General features: G+C 38.9%; 1 protein-coding gene across 4 annotated transcripts in view; it reads right to left on the reverse strand.

The window, feature by feature from the left end:
- LOC143041454 (UDP-glucose 4-epimerase-like) overlaps window positions 1-26,581 on the reverse strand; it is a 295,689-nt gene that overhangs the window by 109,858 nt on the left and 159,250 nt on the right. For 2 of the 4 annotated variants that reach the window (XM_076213346.1, XM_076213347.1), the window contains one exon: window positions 775-4,360. The exons of the other annotated variants lie outside the window; for them this stretch is intronic. In XM_076213346.1, the coding sequence (XP_076069461.1) occupies window positions 2,883-4,360 (1,478 nt within the window). In that variant the 3' untranslated portion in view covers window positions 775-2,882. Of the gene's footprint in view, window positions 1-774; window positions 4,361-26,581 lie in introns of those variants that run through there. 4 annotated transcript variants of the gene reach the window in all.

Here is a 26,581-nt window from a genome sequence, read left to right on the forward strand (position 1 = left end):
AAACACATTCAAACTCCTTCTCTCTTCCTCTCTCATGTTCCATGTTTCTGCCCCGTACATTTCTGTTGGCACAATCACTCCTTCATATAACCTCCTCTTAGCATCCATTCCCAGATGTCTATTTCTCATTACACTTTTTAATCCACCAAGGCATTTACTCGCTTCTCTCAATCTACATTCTACCTCCACCCCCCACTCCTCCCTTTCCTGTCACATTTGCACCCAAATATCTAAAACTATCCACTTCCTCCAGTTTCTCACCCTTAATGCTCACTTCCAGCCTATATATATATACCAACAATCTTTACTTCTTTTCACCTTTATACTAAAGCAAGTGATGACTGTCTTGTAGCTGGAGAAGCTTCTCTCTTGACACTTCACTTAATGCTATGGTATTCGAAATGATGTGCTCCATTTCTTCCATCAAACTCTTGTTTGTAGTTTACTAAAGGGGTTTTAACATTGTACATGTAGATCTTCATATTCAGGTTGTTTAATATCCAACACTTGAACCTGCTTAGATAGCATTTATATTTAGTGGCAAGCTGCCCAAAATCACATGAAGCAATGAGGTTGGAACTTTGGGTGACCGTAATCCAACAAGAACCCCCTCTGACAACATTGGATGTACTGCTCATGGTTAGTTCGATGGTTGTGGTACATAATCTCACCTTGCCAAACAGTTTCTGGTGAGATGGATTTTTGGTGCTGCCACCCAATTCAATATATAGTATTTGACAGTCAGTGATTTATGGATATAAAAAAACACTAAGATTAACAAGAATAATTTTACTTTGCCCCTATGGTGCAGAATATACTGTTTTATATTTCAGTACACTTTTTTGATAATTGTAAATATTATGTTTTCTGGCAAAATAGAAAATTTCCTTTCTTCTCCAGCTCAGCATAAAATGAGCGCATCTTTCCTCATATGGGATTGATATAAAATAGACTAATCTTGCATACCAACTATGTATTGTGTATGTTCATTTGCATTTAAGTTCAACCCTGGCCAAACTTATTACTGAAGATTGAGAGAAAAATTAATAATGACAAATTATGAATCAATCACACAAGACAGAACATTATCAAAGAGACTACTGGAAAAGAATATGTAGGACAACAGTTGTATATAACCCTTGAAGTCTGGAAAATACTAAAGCAGTCATTAATCTTCATTCATAATTGTGATGTGCAAACATTATGGGACATTTTTTTTATTCTAATAGACTTATAGGCATCTGTGAAAGTTAGAAAATACATGGGGATATTGAAACTGAATATGAGAGTAAAAAACAACTGTTACATCCTATTTAAGAACAAAGTAAACTTTATCCATAATGTATAAAATCAGTTTGAAATTCACCCCATTTATATTAACATTTCTTTCTTTCTCAGAAGATAGTAGTCAGCCAACTATCTACAATTCTTGGCACAAACGAGTAATTTTTATGTATCATACTACTATTCATGAGAAAACTCTCTGAAAATGATGGAGAAAGATACACAGATGCCATATACAGATGGAAAAAGAGATGGGCCAGTAGACATATGCACAAATGCACACACAAACACACTGGCAAATAGTGAAAAAATAAAAGGAAGTTTGGTGTTACCCTGCCTTCCAAAGTCTAAAGACAAGAATAACATTGTAATAAATTAACCTTTAACAAATTACAAAGTATAGGTCACATGTACAAAAAATTAAACAAAAACCTTAACATATTCTGCTATGGATATGAACACATTTGCAAAGATACAATCAAGTCTGATCATAGAGAAACTCAGTTAAATGCAGACAGACTAATCGTGCTAACCTTGGCTTGAGCTGCAATAATACTGACTAACATAATATCTGTAGTGCTGTGTTTTTACACAGTACTGTAGTTGTAGTGTTCTTTTATATCTAATACTGCAATTGCATGACTAATCTTTAGATGCCAACATTTCTATTATCTTGGCAATCTAAATACTGCAACTACAATATTCATACAATGTAAATACCACAACAACAGTATTTCTCCATAATTAGCACTGCACCTAGAGTACCTATGTATGTCCAATACTGGAACTATAATTTCATTCAAAATCAATACTACTGCAATAGTAATCCAATGTCAATTGAGTACCTATGTATCCCATTCATCTCACATAGTGCAATTAGTGATTATTCCTAGCCCATACTAAACCTGCACAATGTATCTAGTGTCAGTATTGAAGCCACGGGATTGATGTATGATCAATACTGCTGCTAAAATACAGATTAAAAGATACTGCTGCATTTACAGGATTTGTCAGGCTTACAGTTTTAGATCATTGTGATGGCAGTTGTTTGTGGTTAATGAGGAAGATGCTGTATATGTTCATTTCATGCAGTCTTTGTGTTACAGACACTTAGGGTGCATGCCTTACTGACACCTAGCAAACTACATGTGGAAGATCTTGCATGTCAAGCCTTGTTACATTTTCCATGGAGATCTGATCTGTTGCCCTGGTTTTTTCTTGGGCTCCATAAAAGATTTTCTTTCTTTCTTTACCAAACTGCTCATTCATTGTGCCAACACAATATTTCATAAAACACCATTGATATAAAAATGGAGTGTATAATTACCCATCTGTACAACCACTGATACAAATTTACTCAACAGTTGTATTCTTCCAATTTTCTAGGTTCTCTCGAGATAAAAAGAAAGAAAAAAAAAATCTACTTTATTTAAACACGAAGAACCAAACACTAGCTGGTCATGGAAGATTCATCTTTTGCCATCACATATGTAGAAGTAACACCAACCAGTGTGTGTTGTTTTAATAAATTTTCAACTACAACTACTAGCACTTGAGGAAATATTCCAGACACCAAAGAATTGCCCTTAACGCTGATACTAGCACTTAAAGGGATAGTCCTGGAGGTATGTGTTGAGGGACTCTGGAAGCCTTGGGGTGTAAAAGTTCCTTGAAAGTCCACGGTGGATTGCAAGACGGCACAGGTGCTTCAATGATGGCAAAGTCCGAGTTAGCGGTTGTCGGATGGTGATGGGAGAATACACCTTCCCATTAGCATCCACCCACACATGTTTTCTCAACTTTTGGTTTACACTAATATAGTACTCTATTAAGCGTATTACACTTGAAAATTCAGGCATACTAGATTCCATACGAGAATCTGAATCAAGGCGAAACTTGCCTCTTGTGAACTGAATTCGCACACTTGTGGGGCCCCTCTCTGTCTGTACACTGAGAGAGTACTGATACCTTTGATCTGCAGAGTTCCTGATGATGAATGTTCCTATAGCAGAGGCACGTAACAGCACTTCTGCTTGCTGCCATGACATGTGTGCATAGTACCAGCCACAGGTCTCAAGTGCTTTCTTTGTAGCCATTAAAACTCGTCGATCATCAGATTCACTCCAATGTAACCACTGCATACCAGGGAATGAGGAGGTGGGCATGGTAACACTACAAGGGGATGGTAGGTTTCTGTTGCTGAAGAAACCATTGTGATTTTGAATACTGCTACTGCTAGAACTGCTATCGCTAGCACTGTTGTTACTACTTCTGCAGGAATCCCAGGGCATATCAATATTGCAGCTGGAAGCAATGCCATATTGTGAGTCAGATTGATCCAGGGTTGTGAACCCAGGAACAGGTGGGATGTTAAGTTTTGGGACAACAGTCCCATTTCGCATTCTGCCAAGCACTAGACTCCCCCCTGACGTGTGCATCCGTGATGCTGTGTCATCACATGAGTAGTCTTCTTCATGATTTTGTAATGACCCACTGGTTGCACAGTCAGACTGCTGCTGATTGTGATGATGGTGGTGATGATGGTGGAAGTGATGGCAGTGATGCTGCTGTTGCTGCTGGTGGTGATGACATGAGAATACAGACTGGCATGGCAGTCTGCAGCTGCCATGGCATGGTACACGACATGACTGCACTACGGGAAAGTGGAATGCATGACCACTGATGTGAGGAGTAGCAAGTGGCTGGGGAGCAGGAGAAGCAGAACCCTGTTGGCATACTGGGCTTGTGAAGCCCATGTGGGGAGACGGCAATGTCTTGGAGCCTAAACTTGAAGAGGAGGAGGTGGGAGGTTCCAAGCCAAAAGGGTTTGTGCTTGTATCTGCTGGTGATGCTAAAGATGGGACACAGTTTGTGAAGGGGTTAAGGCTGTGCCTCCTGGAGGTTAGAGGCACGTCCCTAGCAGGAGAGAGAGCACTGCAGGGTGGAGAGGTGTTGAAGGCACCGAGCTGTGGATGGGTGTGTGCTGCAGCATGGTTGGAGCAACAGCAGCAACAAGCTGAGGGATGGGCCGCCACCATGTGGTTGCAGTTGGGGCACGTGAGCATGGCGACACCACCTGTAATCCATAAGATGATTTTAGTGCATTGGTATAACAAATTTACTATATGAAATGGCTAATCATGGACTACAACTCTATTTGTATAGCTACACAAGATAACCACTCAGTTCATTGCCCCAGGTCTCTTTTGCAGGAAACCCATATCTCCCATGCAATCTACAACAGGCTCCAGAATAACCCATAAGTCACTCAAGGAGGAGATCAAGTGCTGCTGATATTTGGGTCTGGCTAGAGTGAGGCAGATGTGTTCAGTGTCTTGTGTTGGGATTATATCTGGGGCAATTTGCTTCTGTGGTCAGGCCTATTATATGATGATAATATTTTATAGGATAAACACACCACATATGTACTACTTTGCATAAATGTAAGGTAAATCATATCTAGAAACAATATATGTATATGTTTTTTTGTCCCAGTAATTGGAGATACCGAGCTGATTTTTTATCTCTACTTTGCCCCAACATCCATCATCTGAAGAGGTACAAAAAATGCAAATTGAACATGGTGGACTTAACACAGAATATTTATCAGTACATACATACATATACCAAAAGGTTTTTCTCAGTGATAATAAAACTTCCTCTACTTCGAGCGAAAGTTGATAGATAGATAGGTTTATTGGCAGTAGGATACACAGATATAAAAATACAATGTATAAAATTGCAAGGATAACACAATAAGGCATATGAAACTTATTTCCAGTGTGGTCATCTAAAAAAAAACAAAGAATCCAGATACATTTGAATAAGTAATAATATAACAAAGAACAGAACATGTTAAATTACAATAAGTACTGAAAATAATAATCATTGGCATAACTCATAGCTAAGAACAGAATATGCTACTCATAAGTAGGCTACTTACAAATAATAATCTGACAACTCATTATGTAAAGAAAAAAGCTAATATATATAGCTAGGAACCGAATGTTAATCATAATAAGCGCACTATTTACAAATAATAAAATCTTTGACATAACTCATTATGTAAAGAAAGAAAATCTAATAGCACCTGAGGTATCAAACAAATATAGTTAAATAATAATAATAATGGTAATATGATACAATAATACTGATTCATGAATAATACTGATATATACATAAGAAAAAGCTAATACGAACAAAAGTTGACTAGATCTACAATAACTGCATTCATATAACTTTTTTTTACATAAAGTAAACAAGGAAAACCAAATTTAGGCATTGGAAGTAGCACCATGGTGTATAAGAAACCTTATAATAAACAAGACTTCTGATTTCTGGTTATCAGTTGAGAACTGAAAATATTTTTAACCTGACCCTGGAAGGCATTTTTTGTTGGTAAGACTTATGTTTGAAGGGAGGCGATTCCACAGTACAGCATTAGTGTGATAAAAGCTGTTTTTACAGGAGTCAGAATGCCTGATTTGGTAGCAGCCTGAGCTGTTTCTGGTATGGTTATGTACTATTGGTTGGAAATTAGATCTAGGGTACTTTGGAGCATTATTAATGTGGTAATCAACAGGCAACATACCCACTTTTACAAATTCATCAGCTCCTATACGGCTCCAACAAGGCAAGTCTAATACAAATCTTATGATTTTACTTTGAGCCACCAGCAGTCTAAACTTATATCTTTTGGGTAGTCTACTGTACCATGAGCTATAAACAGAATATAAATGACTTTGAATGAGTGCAGACACCATCAGTTTCTTGGTTTTAAATGAGTTTTTTGCAATTCTGTACAAAAATTGTTTTTTTTAGAGCATTTAGTGAGTACTTTATCAACTACAACCTCTCCAAACAAATTTTGGACTAAGGCAGGGGTTCCCAAACTGCAGGTCATGAGCCTATTTCTGGGGGTCATGGAGGGTCCAACTGTATGTACATTCAGCTACACAGAACAGTGTACTGGTTTGCTTGTATCAAAAAGGCAAATGCATCCTTCTCATTAAAATACATGATTAAATCAATCCTTGTTAATGAACAATAATAAAAAAAGAAGGCTTATAAAGGTGGGAGTCATGGTAGGTTTGGTACCACTGAAAGGGGTCACATACTGGAAAAGTTTGAGAAACACTGGTCTAACGTCACTCCTAAGTAGGTAACCTGTTGTTAACCTCTATTTCATTATCACCACATTTGACTTTGAAACCATCATACTGTTTCAGTTTTATGGCTGGATCCAAACAGTATAGATTCTGGTAATAGGGTTGACTATCCCATGATCTGAAAGCATTAAAAAGAATTGTGAATTCTTTCAAATAGAACAGAATGGAAAATTGTCATTATTTAGGTTTAGTGTAAGTTACTGGTACTATCTCAAATGTTTCACGTCTATCTCCAATGTGAACACAAAAATTTCATACAGTACTGAGGTATTCATAACACTTGCACAATGTATAATACTACCTGGCAAATCCACATTCTTTGTTGACACACATTTGGTTTACAGTGATGAATGTGCCTTTCTTAATTAGCCTGTTGGATTCTGAGCTTCAGGGAGGGCAATTGGCAAACAGCTGCATCAAGCATGAGTGGAAGATGATGTACTTCTTCTCTGACACTGGGTCATCACTTGTGTTCCTGAAAAGACACAAATGAAAATAATATTGTCATGACTGGGTAGCAGGGATGATTGATTACAAAACATTGTGTACACAGGCAATTGCTAATAATTTTAAAATTATACTCACCTAACCTCACTTTGAATCCACTCCTCTTCATCATCAGTGCCAGCCTCACTCTCAGATTCTGCTTCAGGATTATTTAGGATCATCATCTGCAGGTATTTCACTGTCATCCATCACATATTCGCATGATGATTCACAAGTTTCCATATCCTTGCTTGACAAAGTCTCTGGTTCTCAATCAGTTAGTCATTAGACTGTTTTCCATGAGCATTGTACAGGGTCAGTTTGAATGCCTGAAAGTAATGTAGATAAAACTAATGTTCAGCTTCAAGTAAAAATGGTGAACTGAGTATCATTCTTATTCCTCCAAATTAATTGTCAAGTTCACTACAACAGAAAGACAGGGGTCAACTGATTAACTTACCAACTGATTGTACAAGAGGATGAACATGCACACTAACTGATCAATGTTTTGCCCATCTACTTGTACTTTTGACAGTCTGCACTGCAGCATCTTCATGGGTGTTAGGAACTGGCTCAGGCTCATGGGGTGTAGTAGCTGGCTGAGGATCAACCTCTGGCTCTGAGATATTGGGCTCTTCAGTAATTTTCAATGCTTTATCAATTGTCTGAAATATGAAGTACACTGGCCATTAAAATTCACATCAGGCTATATGAAACATCTAGACATACATGCCCATTGGAAAAAAACAATAATCCAGGGAGGTAGGCCTGGGCCTGTATACCTCCATGGGATACCATTATAATATCATTCATGTATCATGCCATGACACACACACACTGATGTTCATGTCTTTCAGCTAATTTTTTGGGGGAAATTAACTTCACCAAATCTACAAATGAAAATCACTTACCCTTTTTCTGTTCCTTTTGGCAAATACTTCCAATTTTAGTTGTCTTTGCATTTGTTTGGGCTGGAGTAGTATACATGCCAGTGGCAATAATAAATTGGCTCTTCAGGGTGGTAAAGATTGTCCCATGTCTTGGCCTTTAGGCATCAGGTCTGGATTTGGATGAGCATGCTCAACTAGCCTCCAATGTGTCTTTTTGGCTGCCTCTTAGTCAGTGGCTTGTAAATGCCCTCTTAGTTAGTGGCTTGTTTAAGTGTCCTGATTGTACACAAAATCTGCCCAGGTGCGAGAAATGACAGAACATCATAACTTGTCTCTCCTGGTTCAGATACTCAAATACACAAATGCTGTCCTTTAGTTTTTATTTTCAACTATTCCAAGCTGCACATTGGGTTTCCTTCTCTTCTGGACCATTTGGATGTGGTCAAAACTGAGCGAAATTGAGAAAAATAGAAATATAGTGAAATAAAACAGTGCAGTTCTGCGTATCTTACATACTGTAAATGTCAGCTTTCTTTTTAAATACATGGTGACCACTATTCCCAATTTTTGTAGGAGACGACTCATATAGGTGAAATAAAAATGCTGATAAAAACATAAGAAAATTCCAGGATGATGGAAAAAAAATTAATCAAATTATTTAGATATAATCTAAAAGTCAATTAAGAAAATTTGGATTTGAAAATTGTGATATCCTTATTCTTTAAATCTGGATGGTGACCTAAACACAGTGATACCAGTGTGGTTCTCATTTGTCATGGATGATGTCTTGAGGAGTTTGGTGTAGAGAGTTTGGTAGTTAAGCTTTTTTTTTTTTGGTGGAGATCCTGCGTTCAGCCTGCCCACGGCTTCCCTCACTGAGAAGAACGGAAGAGCACCCAAAGCAAAGTATACTCTCTCATTGAGTCTTTGCAAGTGGACACTACAACTCCACTTCCACAAGGAGGTGTGATTCCAAGGGGCCATCACCTGGTCTCCAGATTGAGCACAAAAATCCAAACACAAAGAAAGGTAATTTACAAATATTTATATACTACCCACTACATCAGACCCTAAGATTCCCTCAACTCCAAACACTCAAATCACTAACATTGGAAGCTCATCTGAATGTAAATTACCAAATTTGGTTTAACACACAAACAGCAGACCAAAGAAGGCACAAACCACTAGAACAATTCTCCATCTTAAACATATCAAACTCTAGCAACCACCCCATTAAACAACCTCTTCAATGTAACCAACAACCTCTCACATAACAATCTGCTCACCCTCCCTACACACACAAATACCATAGGAAACCACACAATTAGACCACTTCCCAATAAAGGTCACCAATGAACTATAAGGAAAAATACAACCTACATACAATAAAACATTTGGAAGCTAAAAAAAAAAAAAAAAAAAAAAAAAAAAAAAAAAAAAAAAAAAAAAAAAAAAACAGAGGATATAGAGAAAAAATTAGGAATATTTTGTATAGTTCCTATCCACTAGTAGTGAAATGGATGAGAAAGCAACAACCACTCAGGTGGCAAGCAAAAGACGCATTCTTAGAGACTACAGCAAAAAATACAATCCCGACTACACACAAGGATGGAGGAATAAAATATTAAACAATAAGTGTCAACAGAACATGAAAAAGAACACCAAGAACAACATTGCAAGAATAATATACAACAAAAAGAAAAAATGGGAAAACATACATAATATTGGGAAGAACATAGAGAATGATAAAAGAAAAAGAAGAAATAAGAACATCAAAAACACAAAAGAAAACATATACACCCATCTATGAAGCATCTAGAACAATCCAAAGAAAACATCACCAAAATAATTATGCAATATCATCAAACATTTCTCTAATCAAGTTTCAAATCCACTACTGTATTCCAGAAAATAGAAAGTAACAAATGAAATAGGAAAAAATCAAACTAGACACGGACGCCACCCCTCCGTTTCCGCCAGACATGGAATAGGAAATAAGAAATTATGAGAGAAAAAGAGGGGAGAAATGGGAGAGAGAGGGGACAAGGGAAAAAAAAGAAGGGGAGAGGAAAGAGAGAAGAGGGGGAGACTGAAAGATATAGAGGATAGAGGAACGAGAAAGAGGGAGAGAGGAGAGATAGAAAAGCGCAATGAAAGAGAATGGGAGAAAAGAGAGAGCGAGATGGAAAAGCGAGAAGACAGAGAAGGAAAAACCAGGCGAAAAGAGAGAGAGAGAGAAGTGACAGAAGATAGACAAGAGAGAGAAGATGGAGGGGAGAGGAGAAACAATATAGAGGTGAAGAGGGATGAAGGAAGTGGCGAGAAAAGAGACGAGAGAGAGAGAGAGGGGGGGGGCGAGGGAAAGAGCATGGAGAGAGGCGGCACTGATAGACAGATGGTCGGGGGACAGGCAGAGTATCTTCCATTCGTAGGATAGGGTTCCCTCAAGCAAATACGACATAATGTGCACTAAAAGTATCCAACTTTCTCCATTCTGTGAATTTCCAACCTTGCTTACTGCCATCTTTGCTGGTTCTACATATACGAAATCTTTTGATAGAACAGGAAAAAATAACCATTTAGAATTTTAACTTCCCCCTGGCGCTTTCATTCAGCTACAGATGTCACCCAACGAATGGGTTCAGCGGATCTCAAGCCTGTTTACCTCAATTAAACTATTAATACTTTTAAAGCATATACATAAACCAGTCAAAAACGAACCGATCCTTATTTCACGCTGCATTCCACTTACATTAAATTGAATTAAACAATATACTGTACATACAACTTAAAGCAAACAATATCACAAAAATAACCATGCAATCAAATTCATGCACTCGTATCTCTTTGTGTCGACTAAAAACACATTTGTCGCTTGAAAAATTACTATGAGAAATTGCGAACGGACGCAAATTAGGGTGACCGGACGCTGCCAAATTTTCCATTCACACCACACCCTCAACCGTTTTACATTTTTTCTGGTTAATGACATACAATTTATTTCTGAAGAGGGGGAATGTTATGCCCGTGCAATATATGGATACAGGATGATTAATATAATAGGTCAGCTTGGAAGGCAGTATAAGGAAAACAATATTTAAGGAAAAACGTTTACCAGCCACTCACCCTAAAACAGGACATGCCGAACTTGCTGTCGCATGCAAGTCATATTTCGAGAATTTCGTACTTCAGTCTACATTCGTTGCTGTCATACATATAATATAGAAGAATAAGTTCAAGATCATGGTCAATATCTCCTTCGGTGCCGTTGTATCGATTTTAAAGACATATAAGGATTTTATTCCGGAGAAATATCTGGACGCAAATGTACCTTCACTGAATTATCACCATATTTTTTTTTTGAGTCGTATCGAATTTGAAGCATGATTATTATTTTTTTCAAATGCCAGACGATTTTATTCAGCTTACAGGAACCCCATGGGTGATGAGGGCATATATACTTTGATTTGTGATGGGTGAGGCAACATGTTGCTTCCAGCACTGTGCTTTCGATAGTGAAGCTGATCACATGTACTGGTATGCTCTCATAGAGCTTGTGAGCGGAGCTATCCTTTTGATAAAGAAGGGAGTGTTACCATGAAAATAACATTCCTCGATTTTTGGGGGGTACAATATGCTACACCGTCAACATCTACTGTATTTTGCATTTACTTTTGACCCCTCGGGATGTTTTTCCCGCGCTAAACAGAGGTTCTGTCCTTTGCCACTCTAGATGTTCTAGTTCAGCGGCTTTTAATCTAGGGCCCATGGACACTGGGGGTGGGGGTGGGGGGTCGGTGTGAGAAAGAGAATTACCGAAAGAAGCCATAAGCCAAAAATAGTGATACTTCGTGGGTAGATGGCATTTCTATTTAGTGTTGATTTGGTCTCCAGGAGGCTAAACAACAGCAATACATAAGCAGTATGGGTTGCATGAAACATAATGAGAACCTTTGTAACTTGTTCTTTCATGTGCAAAGGCATATTCGTTGTTCACTGCACTACAAGGAAAGGAGACCAACTCTGTCGAGCTAGGAATGTACATGGTTACACGAAAATATATGAAACGTGTAGAATCACGAACAGTACTGGCGCTTCCAAGACGGTGATGAATTATGACTACGTTATTATGTTCTAGCAGTACTCTAGAGAGAGGGAGTGTAGCGTGCTGCACAGCCTTCACCTCGACGTCCGGAGTGTTCCACGGGGGCGACATATTTCCGAGAATGTTCAGATCCCATTCTGCACACGCATATTGACCACGATTCCACTTCAACCCTTATTTATAGCTTCGTATCCGACTCCAACCCCAATTTATTGATAAAGAATCCACACAGTTCCTGCAGGCCCATTTCAGCAAACATTGCTATGGTGGTGCACAGGGTGTTGGAGTGCTGCAACCACGTTAAGGGGAAGGAGAGTTGGAGGGGGCGGTCGAGTATTGAACCCGGTTCCGGGAAATTAGGCGGACGGGACGGGACGATCTCGAGCAGCTCCCTGCTCCAGGCGGGAGTGAGAGCAAGCTGCCTTGTTGGCACTGCTGGCCTGCGCTGGCGAAGCCCCGAGCTGGACTGCTACTGCTGCTGCTGCTGCTGAGGTTCTTGTACAAAAGTGCCCCCGTCATTATGCTGTGGGTACACCAACATGCTGCGCACAGCACGATGAGGAGTGATCAAAGGAAGACTCGACGGCCAGTGAATGCATCCACCGGCTCGCAGGCAGGCAGACAGGCAGGCAGGCATGGGGGCCTTCGTTCCATCACGATGGGGGTCTTGATTCATCACATGCGGTGACGTCACATCGGCGATGAAGTCGCCCAAGCTGAACAAATGCGCTTGGCACTCTGCTCGAACGGAATCTTATGGAATATGTTGCTATAAAGACGATGGGGTTCATCGAGTTTGCCTTAAGCCCTACGCTCCTATTTGATTCCCTGAAGCCGAATTAATATCATCAGGCTAAGTTATAAAATTCCTGCTTTACGTCACCATGGCAAAGAGGAGGCTTAAAAGCTCCCCAGGCGTCTCCGCTGTCCACGTGACCCTTTCCAGCCCAGGGGAGGGACTTGAAAAAATTCTGTCCTAGCTAACGCTACACAATTTTATTCAATCTAGATCCACCTCTAGATTCGAGTGTTTCCAACTATCTTTGGGAGCCTTGAGAATGAACTTTAAATATTTTGTTCTGGGTAATGCAACACGAGGTGTTGAAATAAGATGCAGCCCTCTAAGGCAGTCCCGTCATCCTACTCACCCCCCCATCCCCATGCCTCCACTGACCATGACAGCAGTAACGGTTATGAAAGTTCATCCTGGTGATGTACTGGTACTTTGCAGGGACTACTCCTATTGCTGCCCTGTGGGGCGACCCAAGGGGTGAAGGAACAAAACAGACCAGATGATTAACCCCGCTCAGTTGCAGATTAGAATAACCAATACGAAATGCATCCGAACAAAGGAAGTACATACACAGTGAAGGGAACCTGTAGCCCAATGACATCTTGTTATTCAAATTCGATCACACAAGCGCGCGCGCACAAACACACACACACACATACAATAACAGCAACAAACCTGAGTAATCTTTTCCGTACCAGGTGACATTATTTTTTCATTTTCTTCTACTCTGGCCTCTCGGTTGCAGAGCGGCATGGAGTCATGTCTCGACTAACCCTTTCCGTGGGCAGTGGAACTTTCCCCCTTGTTATTCTGGACTATCTCCGTGGCACCCTTTCAGGAATATGCAACCCCAGACCATACTTGTACATTATATGCAACCTACACGTGAAAAGAGGAAGGCAAAACAAATATACAGGGTAGACAGTTACAAAATAACAATGGGAATATCTATCATGCACATAGATACACACAGCGGCACAAGCGTGTATTTGTGTTTGGGTAGCACAAGCACACACGCAGGAACCTTCCACAATCTATGATTTTGATACAGAAATCTGGAGGTTCCTGATTTTATCTGATAAGTACCAGGGACTATCGAAGAGTATCTGTCAACTCTGGAGCATAAAACACACTCCATTGTTTTCTGCATCTACCTCATCACCATAACACTCCTTTGTACCTTACTTAAACATATCCTACTGTGTACAGGTACAAACATAAGTTACAAGTTACCTGTCATAGTACGTACTTCATCTGGGTACGCACAACGAGTAGACATGTTCGAACATTTGCGTTCATTCCCGGAACTTATCATCGACATTTTTTTTACCATCTACTGCAATGTCAGCGTCAAAATTTTCCACGAAGGAAAAGGATTTGCCAAAAACTGGTCACATTTTATCTACAGTTAACTTGAAAACCTATTTTTCTAAATGGTCGTTGAACCTGACGGCACTCGCTCTTAAATCCTTGTCGATCGAACGAGCAAGAAAGATGCATGGCGTGCTCCCACCTCCCTGGCTGGCAAGCTGCGAGCAAGTCTTTAATCAAAGGGTGTGTGTGTGGGGGGAAAGGTGGTTAAAATGTAGAACAGCGAAACGTTGTCCATTAATAAAGACTTCGTCCTTGCATGATACTGCCATATCTGTCGGGAATTGCCACTTTGAAACGTGTTGATACCAAAGTGTAGCCACTGCATAGCTTATAATTCCATACAGTGCAATGTTTTTACGTAGAAAAGTTCTTGAAGAGGCCTATAGGTCATGTATGTTTATATCCAGACACTTTTCATAATTTATTACGTCTGGAACATTTGTTATGTCTTAAGTGAGACTATACTACATGTCAACTGTTGTGTATGTCAAACTGTGCTTTCTTATATTAATAGAGGACATTTTCCTGTCAATTTGGTGTCCTCTTGTGTGTGAAACAGGTCTTAGTAGAAACGTCTTATGCCACTGATCTGTTGTATTTGTCAGCCAATATTTTGTAACATTCTATCATGTCACCTATATGTTTTGACATCAGTGTGGGTAGCTGTAGTCAGTCTATTTGTGCACGATATATCTTTGAAACCATGTATCTCTTTCGTCGCTCCTTCGATCACTGCAATGCGTCCACAAGTGTGGAAACCATATCTATGCACTGGATTTCAGATGAGGTCTTACTATGGGGGACAGTTGTAAGGTACTTTTATTAATGTTTTCAAATGTTCATCGAATCAATCTGTTGGCCATTTTGCATTTTCCTGCGACGTGGTTAGACTACAGTTCACTATCAATTAAAACACCAAGGTCGTTCTCATTATCAATTGTTTTTCCATGTACTCGTCATATACGTACCTTGTACTTCAATTTCTCATTATCACAGAGGCTTTGTATTTCTAATCTTATGTGTTTACACTTTTCTGGATGAAATTCAAGTAGCCGGTTTTTTTTTTAATAATTTTCTAATTTCATACAAACCTATCTGTAAATTCTGAATCAATTACGGTCCTGAATACCTTTGTATCGTCAGTATATAAATATAATTTGCATCAGGTAATAAATATGATTTGCATCAGGTAATTCATATAATCTAAATTCCTGAGATAGATCATTTAACTCGACTCGTAGCCCAAAATGTGCTATTCATAGCCATGTCGACTTTCAAGGAAACTGTTGATAAGGAGGCAATGAATTATATTCTGGCTACGAAGAATACCTAATGAAATCATTAAGACTCGTATTCGTCCTGTACTAAGGCAACGGAAACCCATTTACGCGCGGTGGGAGTATATTCAGACATCCCCACCCCCACCCCCCACTCCCGTGGATTCCGATGTGAGATAGGGATGCGTCCTTGCTCCATTTCCCTTCAATGCTGGAATGTACAGATGAGTAAAGCTGCGGTTTATTGTGGATGTGGAGCTAGAAACAACAACAACAACGACGACGACGACGTTGCATTCTTTGCCGTACATGTACTCGAATCGCAGGCCAAGCAGACGAAACCAACACGACTTCTCAGACTGAAAAGAAAATCCAAGTGTTTGAGGCTATTTTGGACCTGGCGAGGGTGTAGGTCTTACAAGGGAGACGCATGTAATTAGTAGTTCGGCCCTCGAAGTCAATAGACGACTAGCAATACTTTAGCAGCACTTTTAAACAGAGCAGTAAGACATGAAACGGTTGGAAGAAAATGTAGGAAGAAGGCGTTTATGTCACGGAATAACTATACAACTTTTTACGGGGGAATCCTAGAATGAAGTGACTTTACCAGTCTTTAAGATAACTTCAATCACTGAAACATGATTTGTTCACAAAATAGCTAGCAAACATACAACTCCCAAGGCATAGGAATTCTGGAGTTTGAGAAGAACGAAGTGGCAAGTAATGCATTTCGAAGGATTGTGTCGTCTCAATCTTCCAGCTTTGTTCAAGAGGATTTTCTATCATACTACATTGTATGTTTTCATGTCAACCATATATAACCCAAACTATCCATTCCACATATATAATCAGATCAACATGAATTTATGTACCTGGTGTTTGAAACAAATTATAAATCGCTGTATTACATTTGCCCTCTGATTTTCCCTTTACGTAAGAACATAAGAAACAAGGAGATTGCAAGAGACCATAAGGCCTACACTAGGCAATTCCATGTCTATTACCACCTGTCATCCCCATCCATAAAGTTGTCTAGCCGTTTCTAAAAACTACTGATAGTTTCTGCGATCAGTACATGGTTACAAAATCTATTTTATTCGTTGACCACGCTTTTACAAAACCAATTCTTGCTTAGTTCCTTCTTAAATCTAATTTTGTTCAGTTTAAATCCATTACTACGAGTCCTGCCCTGCTGTCTTAATATGAAGACCTTGTTTGCGTCACCCTTGTTAAAACCTTTGACCCACTTGAACACCTTATTAGATCACCCCGCACTCGGCGTCTTTCCAGAGAGTGTAAGTTCAGGTGCTTAACGGTGGTATTCTTAAAAAAAAATTCTTTCCCTTCCTAGGATTTATGTAAGATTTACATAAGGAAGTATTTTTTTTAAGAATACCACCGTAATATTCTTTAAAAAATTCTTTCCCTTTCAAGGATTTATAAAATATTTATTTAAGGAAAGATTTATATAAGGATTTTTTTTAAGAATACCACCATTAGCCTCTCTCTTCGCGAGGTAAATTCTGAGCCCATGTATCATTTTGGTCATTCTCCTCTGTACTGATTCTAGTGAATTGATGTCCATTTATCGACAGTAACCATTGGCAATCACTTTCGACTCTATAAATATGCGAATTATCATAAATAATAACAATGATAATGATAATAATAATAATAAATCAATCAATCAGTAAATCAACATCGAATGGTTACCATGTCAATAAAAACGCATCTTAATACTATCGTGAACTGAAAATGAACTTAAGAAGCTTCAGATTAGGGGTGGGGAACTGTGGGCACGCGTGCCAACATGAATTTTCTCCGACACGCGAAGCCCTAGGGTTACATGCAAAGGATAATTAAATAAATAAATCTTCAACTTCTTTGCTGCTTCTTGCGTTTGAACTCAATGGAATATAAATTACACAGCGTAACTCCTACACCATCATTTCATACATCCTTTCGTGTTTCGTAAAAATGAATAATTAAAAAGCAAAATACCAAAATATATGTTATACCACAAAAAGCCTCTTGTCACACGTATTCATCTGGTCTCCAGCGATAGCATTGAAGATAATAAAATATTCATGTGACCTGTTTTGCAACATATTCACTGTGAACATATATTGTTAAAGCTATGAAATTCATAATTATCATTTCATCTCTACTGATGTTTAAAATGGCAAGTTTAAATCGTGTGGTTGTACATGGCAACTACGATTACGCTAAAAAAAAAAAACACATTATCATCAAGGCTGAACGATACTTAGGTTTCACTCACTGAATTTCAGTAATTCAATTTAATGTAAATTGCAATAATCATTTACAATAATACTGAATTTCACAATTCTAGTGTAACTTTTTTTTTTATAAAATGAAAATGATCTCCCAATACTTGTGGCGCCTAAAAACTACAAAACTGGTTGGCACGTGAGACATATTTGCAAAGAAAGGTTGCCCATCCTCTGAGTTAGGTAAACATTCTTACGACTGCCTTAAAATCGTAGTCGTTTTCTTCTACCAGTTCCCCTCTTCTTATAGAGGTTAAAACAGTAAGTGTACGTCTTGCATCGAAGTCTATGACCGAAATTTTCTCATACACGAACTCTGCCTTGTGTACACAGTTTCATGGTTTTAACAGTTACAGGGTACAATATTCTTCAGGAGCCTGCTGCATTTGGGATTTCATTATCCTTTTTCGCACATGCGCTTCTGCGCAAAGATCAATACAACCTATCGGGTATACGGCTACATTTTCCCCTCTAGGATTTGTTAATGGGGAATTTCCTCCCTTAATGTGGGGTAGGACTTACCCCTCCCCCCATCCCAACCCGACCTTGACTGAAGTAGGAACGGCGATTGGCAGGCTGAAAATGAGGAAGGCAGAGGGAGTTTGTGGCATTTGCCTGAAGCTGCTCGAAGTTTCGGGGGATCCCAAGGTCAACGCTCTCTTTAGTGTCTTCGTATCAAACTGACGAACTCAACAGATTTGAGACTACCATCACCAGTACGAAAGAGAAAACGTAGTCAACATGACTGCAACGGTTGCTACGATGCAACACTGTTAAGTATTTTTGGTAAAGTGTTTGGTCACGTGTTTCTGGCGCAAAATACTTCATCACAAGTAGCGATAAAATGTGCAGTCGATTCTACACAAATGCTTTGGGTTATATAATTAAGTATACAAAGAAAGAATGACTAAAAAGATTAAGGTATAACTAAACTAGTTATGGCCATTATAACAACTAATTCATCCTAATTCACCTGCCATTTACTACTGTAGCATTTGCTTTTAATTTCTTGTTTTCAAAATGTGAAACAAAGATCCCAAGAAGCATTAGGTAATAATAGTTCGCACCAATACATCAATCGGAGCTTGGGGAGACACTTCATCGTACAACATCGAAGATTTGAACCGAGTTACCTCCCTTGTGGGGGGAGATGGTCACCCCCCCCCCCCCAGTCCCGTGTTGCCAACGCGATGAACATTCTTCACAGGACTCTTCGCAACAATATTGTTAGTGAACGTCAAACAACAGCAACTGGAAGAAGACAACCCAGAAGAGGAATGCAGCCTTGGCCGACATGTTTCAGCCTTGAGTGATGAGGCTACGAGATGTTTCTAAGTTTAAGGACAACTTTTTCAGGACTGAACTGGAGTCGCCGGTCCTTTTCGAAAATATGTGATCCTAAACTGTTGACACCAAAAAATGTCCTTGAAGAACGTTTTTCGTGCCGGAGCATCCATCAACATTGAAGCAGTCTTTTTCCAGAATTTCCAGGAGACTTTGGATGGTGTATTTCCCGAAAACACAGCGAATTATGATCACAACAACTTGATGGATGGTCCAAAGTCTAAAGTTGTGCTATTTCGCAAAGGAACTTAATATCCGGAGCGTGATGAATTTCTCTGAAAGCTTCTGTGTCTGTGATATTTGTCTGTTCAGCTTCTGGTGATCAACTCCATAATATATAAGGCAGATGATTCATGGACAACTGGATTAGTGGGGGTCCAAATTACGCAAGATAAAATCGAACCAACTCAGGATGGATGCACACTGCTTACAAGTGCTTAGCAATGGCTGACTTCAAAAGTTTTGGTAGTGACTCCGAAGGTACTGATTAGGGACAATCTCCCATCTCATTTCAATGCTAAAACTCTTGAGTTATGTGACACTAATTATATGCGGTTTCTTTTCTTACCTGCAAATAGCACCCCGACTGCAACTTCTAGATGTTGGTCAATAGGAGGGAGAGGGAGAGAGAAGAGAGAGAGAGAGAGAGAGAGAGAGAGAGAGAGAGAGAGAGAGAACGAAAGGTCTTAACTGAATGGAAATGTGACCTTTCACCACAATGGAAAAACAAAGGTTTCAAACAATCCTCTTTCAGTTCCAAGATGAAACAAAGACCCGACCAGTATTAGCAGTGGCTGGATTCAAATCAAAATGAATTCGTTCCCTCAACAGTGATTTTGTGGTTAGAAAATTACAGGAGGGTGTAAAGACAGCACATACATTGTAAGGCTGTTTGCAGAACAACTAAGTTTTATTTTCCGTCACTATTATCAAAAAAAGGATGAGGTGGACCATAAAAAAAGTTGGGTACACGGGCCACCTACGAATACATCAGGTAATATTAAAGTAGAAATTTTTCGAAGTTGATGTGTCAATGTACTTACAAAGCTGTTCACAATTTTACAATAAAATTCCTACTTTGTTTCATTTGTGCTTGCAATCGCTCAAACCTCATCCAAAAATGAGCCCTGAGTATCCCATCTTACGGTATATATGGGGACCAATGACGGGTCCCTGCATAATGGGCAGTGAAACTGTCAATTTTCAAAACCCGTCAACCCACTCACTTCCATCATTGGACGAGTAGGCCCAAAATCTTGATCAATTTCACTTGTAATTCTTACTCTTTTTCCAAACATGAATAACTGACAACAGGTGACTACTCCACTTCCCTTGCCACTTTCAGACAGTGAGAAATAGTTTCACACCAATAAAACACAGACCACATTTCGAACTTTTTTCCTGAAGATCTGTGGGTGAGCGCGAGGGCCGTTGCCAACCACTGTGGGACTGTGGCAACAATTAGTTAATTGTGGTGCACACACACACACACACACACACACATATATATATATATACTTATATATACATATATATATATATATATATACATATATATATATATATATATATATAGTGTTCTGTATATTTCGAAAGATGATTTCTGAGAAGAATCATGCAAAGACAAATAAAAAAGTTATTACTTGCACTAAGGACAACGAACAGAGCTGGTAACAGCTTACGACCATGCTCAAGTGAGAATCCAGACTCAGTAAATACTATATTAGTGCCAGAGAGTTGGTGCTTCCAAGACCTGAAGCTGTGTTGACTATTAATGTGTCAATCCTGCAGACCACCTCAAGATTCTTACCTGTATCCTCGTGGGCCCTCACTTATGGAATACTGTTTACTAGTTTCCTGTAGGTTATTTCAGCAATGAATAAAATAGTCCTCCACCCATCAACTGGAATATATATATATATATATATATATATATATATATATATATATATATATATATATATATATATATATATATATATAAACACTAGGTACGTGTGTTCAATGCGTAAGTAACCACTTCGATAGTTTACTTTTCCTGGTGGTTACTTACGCATATATATATATATATATATATATATATATATATATATATATATATATGTATATATATATATATATATATATATATATATATATATAATATATATATATAATATATATAAATAATTCATTTTTAAACCTGTGCACGCTCTTGGATCTCCAGTTTGGGGACCAAGGATCTGTCTAGTGGTTCTCAACTTGTTTCCTCACGTTTACTCCATACTTATGTATTGCTGTTCTTTGCCCTCCTGGAGAGACAGTTTCAGTACTGGATTTAATCGTCTGGGATTCTTTGTTTTTCTTTTGAAGAAACTGTGGCCCCTACGAAGTAAGTACATGTTAGGAAGTACAGTTTTCCATATAGAAGTTTTGACTTACTGAACAATTTGGATGAAAATATAATCCAAGTCATCACTATAAATAAACATAAAGCAAATTTTGATGAATGGAGGCAAAGAGATGGAGCCAACGAGCACAGTACCAACCTTGTATACTACTAAGTAAATACATCCCAAACTTGTCCCATGTTTCGACAGTGCTTGTCAGTCCCACAACTGAGTCCACCTTTAAAATTGTTCGAGTCTTGGGTGCATCCTATGTCTGTCAGTGACAGCATGCCATAAGATACCGGTGAAGCATGATAATCACGGGTAGGATAAGGTGGGAGGGGGAGAGCCAACCACTGAGAAAATAAGAGTATAAGCCCCCAGTAAAGAACTGCGTGGAATAGTGAAGGGGGAAAGAGGGGTTGGAGTGTTCGGTTATCGGGGGTGAGGTAGGAGAGTCGTCTTTCCTTGGCAACACTTGGTGTCCTTGTGCACTTGTTTCTGCCCCAGGTTCAATGGAGTGCTGGCGCGTGGCTGAGTCGAACAGACGACGAGCAGTCATTATGGTCTCGGTGCTGGGCCGGCGCGGACATGGTCGAGGGCACGGAGGAATGAGTGAATGAATGAATGAATGAATGAAATACCGGAGCTGAAGAGGATAGGGGTACAGCGTCGCCTGTTATCACACAAGTTGTTCGCATTCACAAGAGCAGCGCAGGGTAAAGGATGCGGTCAATATTAAGTAGGTTTGATGTAGAGTCCCGGTCTTACGCATTTTTTTTCTTTTCTTTTTTGTCGCATTTTTTTCTTTCTTTTTTGTTATCAATAAATAGCGCTTCTATACTTCGGGACATTACCGCACCGAAGAGATAAAGTGACAGAGAAGAAATTTAAGGACGATGGGAGAACGATGGGTCAGTAGAACTTAAACGTGATCAGCATTCTATTGATTTTCATCTTACACAATTAATTTCTTTTACTTCTTAGTATATTTTCATCTATCCAGTTATTCGTTAATTTATTTATTTGTGAGTCGCTAACACATGTTGGGAGCTGACGGAAACAAATGAAGGGTGCTAGCACGAAGTACAGGAAACGACCCAAAACTGACATCGCAAGAAAATAATGTTTATGTAACCTGTTCTGTTACATCACTCCAGTGGAAGATTCCACTTACGAGCGTAGGGCGGTGGATGCTGTAGAATGGCGCACCCTGATGTTCTAAATCAGGATGGACGACACTCACAACTAGAAATATATGGTCACTGAGAAATGCTGCCGAATCGTGTAATTACAAGACAGGGTAATTAGGTGTGTGGGGGCAGACATCACCCACCTTCGACGAATCGACGATATGACGTCATGACGCTATGCATTCGAAGCGGCAACTTGAATCTACAACGAGAATATGCAGGCAGAAGTGCGCACAACATACGAGTCTCCTTGAGTATGAATGTATTTGCGTTTTTGCCTAATTTTGTTTACCTAACGGTAACACACAGGAGAGGGATTAAGCTCGTGGATCCCATCTTTGTCTCTAACAATCAAACTTTGCTTCAAATCAACTTAAGTTATCTGGCTGGACAAATTTATTTATCCGGGCATCTTTTTTTTAATATTTAAAGTATTCACTTTTATAAAGTTTCTTGAAGTGTCCTTTTGATATTCTTTAGTCCCATACTAACAGGTTTTCTTTGTCAATCTTGTCCACATTTTTCGTTGTTAGAAGACAACACTCGTCTCGTGTGGCTTTTTTCTCTTATTTCTTCCAGTGTGGGCAATCCCAACATGTTAAGTCTTTCCTCGCAAGATCTATTGCGTAATCTAGCTTGGAGCGGATAACATTTACAATGAGTTCTTTCATCACATGGTCGACAAGTTGTCCTGATATCCCGTTCGCATTTTATATTTGTGAGAGAGAGAGAGAGAGAGAGCAGAGAAAGAGAGAAGAGAGCAGAGAAAGAGAGATGAGAAAGGAAGAGAGAGAGAGAGAGCAGAGAAAGAGATGAGAAAGGAAGAGAGAGAGAGAGGGAGAGAGCAGAGAGAGATAGAGAGCAGAGAAAGAGAGGAAAAGAGAGCAGAGAAAGAGAGAAGAGAGAGGAAGAGAAAGAGAGAAATTTTACTTGTTTTGCCCATAATGAAGCAAGATGCATCTATCTCACCTGGTACGTCGTGACTAGTTCAAAACGTAACCTTTGAGTACTTGATTCCCTCGAGTGTGCCGTTAGGCATTATTATCCTTTCACAGGCGAATCTGCCTGTGCAGTCAACTTTATGGTTTTGTCATCCCAGTCCCCTCTTTCTTTTTAAAGGCAATTACTTTTCATAGCTGTGGTGAACATGATTATCTTTTTAAGAAGAGAGGAAAAAAAGTTCGGCTAAAGGATTACAAAGGCGGAGCATGCCGGCAGAAGACCTTTTGGTCCATAACTAGGTCGGATGCGAAAAAAAATTAGATGATATATATATATATATATATATATAATATATATATATTATATATATATATATATATATATATATAATAAATAAATGCAGATGTATAGTTAAATACTAAACAAACAGGTAAATAGTAAATAACAAATTGACAGATTAATAAAAAATGAAAATCAAGCAAATAATAAACAGACAAATAACAAACAATATAAAATAAATGGCAGTCATTACAGCATCTACTGCTTCCAGCGTTCGTTTATTCTATTCGATAAACTGTAGTTCTTCAGCTCCTCCTGCCATCCTATAGGTATTTCATTTCCTGAGCTTAGAGGTCGTGTATCCTGTAAACAGCTTTACTGCGGGATTCGAACCTTGGAACGTGCGGCATGTGGCACGAGACGAGGACGTAACTAATCGCGCAAAGAAGGATGTACAGTGGGATTCCGTAAGTCATTCCTCTTCTTTTGACATCTTGTCTTTCACTGTCCTCCCGTACTGGCCCTTTAAGAAAAGTCTTATCTTTTCAAGAAATCTACTTCTTACTTCTCCACTATGTTACAATTTCCATAGTAGGCGATTGAAGGGGACTTTGTCAAACGCTCTCTCTAGATCAGCGTTTCCCAACCTGGGGTGCTGAAATCAATTATAGGGGGTGCTGGGAAGTGATGCACACAAAAATCACATTGATATATGTATCATTGATTACCCAGTTGTGCATATTTGACTTTTTCCATGCTATTTTATTTTTCTAGGGTGTTCTTATTTCTTCTACAAACAATATTGTCAATTTGTTTCAGTTCTAAGGAATCAAGAAAATAAATCATCAAGCAGTACACTTCACTTTCTTTTATCCTTCTAATAACAAGATAGGGGTGCTGGATTGCTTGGACACAACAACAGGGGGTGCTATGGTTGGAAAAGGTTGGGAAACGCTGTTTTAAGGCCTGTTAAGTATCTCGCTTGTTCTGGCTCGTGATTTGAACTTAATCTTTAATAGGCGTAAACTTAAATCATCCATTTTGTTCCGACTGAGCTTAAACATTGACTCGATCTGTTTAATCGGGACAGAGCCATTTCTAATAATCATGAAAGCAATTTCTCTCGTATTCCGTAGCAGCTCTCGACGTTCCGTTCCCTCCAAGGAAACGCGAGATCTTCTTTGGACCCAGTACCAACGATACCATTGGATTTGTCCACTACTTTCCTAAAAAGAGATTCTCTCTTTTATAGCGTTCACATATTCCAAATATTTTTTGCACTTCCCTCTCTTATTTCTGTCAGTTCGTAAACAAACCGTCTCAAACATCCATCAATTCACTCGTTTGCTTTTTTCCTCATTTTTGACCTTGACCTAGTTGAGGTTTTTCGTCCGGCAATGAATTATTTTCTAAGCTGAACAATTTCTAATTTGAGCACGGTTGATTCTTCATGTTCAAGTTTGCTCTCCAAATCACGATTCATAGTTTCAAAGGCTTATGTTATCTTAAAAAAAAGTCCTTACATATATCTTACATAAGTGCTTGGAAGGGAAATATTTATATAAGGCTTTTTTGAAGAATACCACTATAAGAATCTTACGGTGGTATTCTTAAAATAAAGTCTTTCCTTATATAAACATGTCCCTTCCAAGGATTTATATAAGATTTATATAAGGAAATAAATTTTCTTAAGAATACCACCGTTAGCCTCTTCCTGGGCTTTACCGATTCCAAATGTCACGAACCTTCGCCTTGGGACTACATGACGTCCGTTGATCACTCCCATGTACTTGGAAACGAACTCTTTTGCTTCTGCGCACTTCTTTTGTTTTTAGAGGGACCGAGAGCCACCTCCATATCATTCCTCCTGCATATCATTCCTCATGAGATGTAAATGGTAAAAAAATAACACACACACACACACACACACACACACACACACACACACACATACATATATAGATATATATTTTATATATATATATATATATATATATATATATCACAACTAACACCACAGTCGGACGAAAGGAGGAGGTGAGTATGCGAAACTATATATTTCGTTTGCTAACTTCAGTAGTACTACTGAAGAGGATTGCAGTTAGCAATCGAAATATATAATGTCGCTTACTCAACTCTTTCGTACGACTGTAGTGTTGGTTGTGATTTACAAACGTGTTACTACATTTCTCACCAGTGATATATATATATATATATATATATATATATATATATATATATATATATATATATATATATATATATATATATATATATATATATATATATACACACATATAATGGAGTTAGCTTCTCTAATAATCATACTGATTCAATATCATGCAACACGACGGACGAAGACACGGCCACTTGAACGATCGAACAATGTACGGAGGGGTCTGGTAAGGGAATGGAAACGGTTGGAAGAAGAACAACAACCGATTCCAACTGATCATAATTACCAAAGTTGGGGTGGTGAGATGGGCAGGAAGAGTGAACCCCCCATAACCACAAGCCTTGTATACGTTTTGAGCATAAGACACCGGCCCTAATACCGCCAACATACTGTACACTGAACACAGTTTGGGCTCTTAATCTCCTTCCCCTCTCTTTCTCTCTCTCTCTCTCTCTCTCACACACAGACACACACACACACACACATATATATATATATATATATATATATATATATATATATATATATATATATAACAGCGCACGAGCGCGTGCAAACGCACTTACGCACGCTCACATACACATATACACGCCCACAGCCCACAGTCTCC

Source organism: Oratosquilla oratoria, chromosome 31 (genome assembly GCF_046742065.1).
Source record: "Oratosquilla oratoria isolate Oo_2021 chromosome 31, ASM4674206v1, whole genome shotgun sequence".
Classification (NCBI taxonomy): Eukaryota; Metazoa; Arthropoda; class Malacostraca; order Stomatopoda; family Squillidae; genus Oratosquilla; species Oratosquilla oratoria.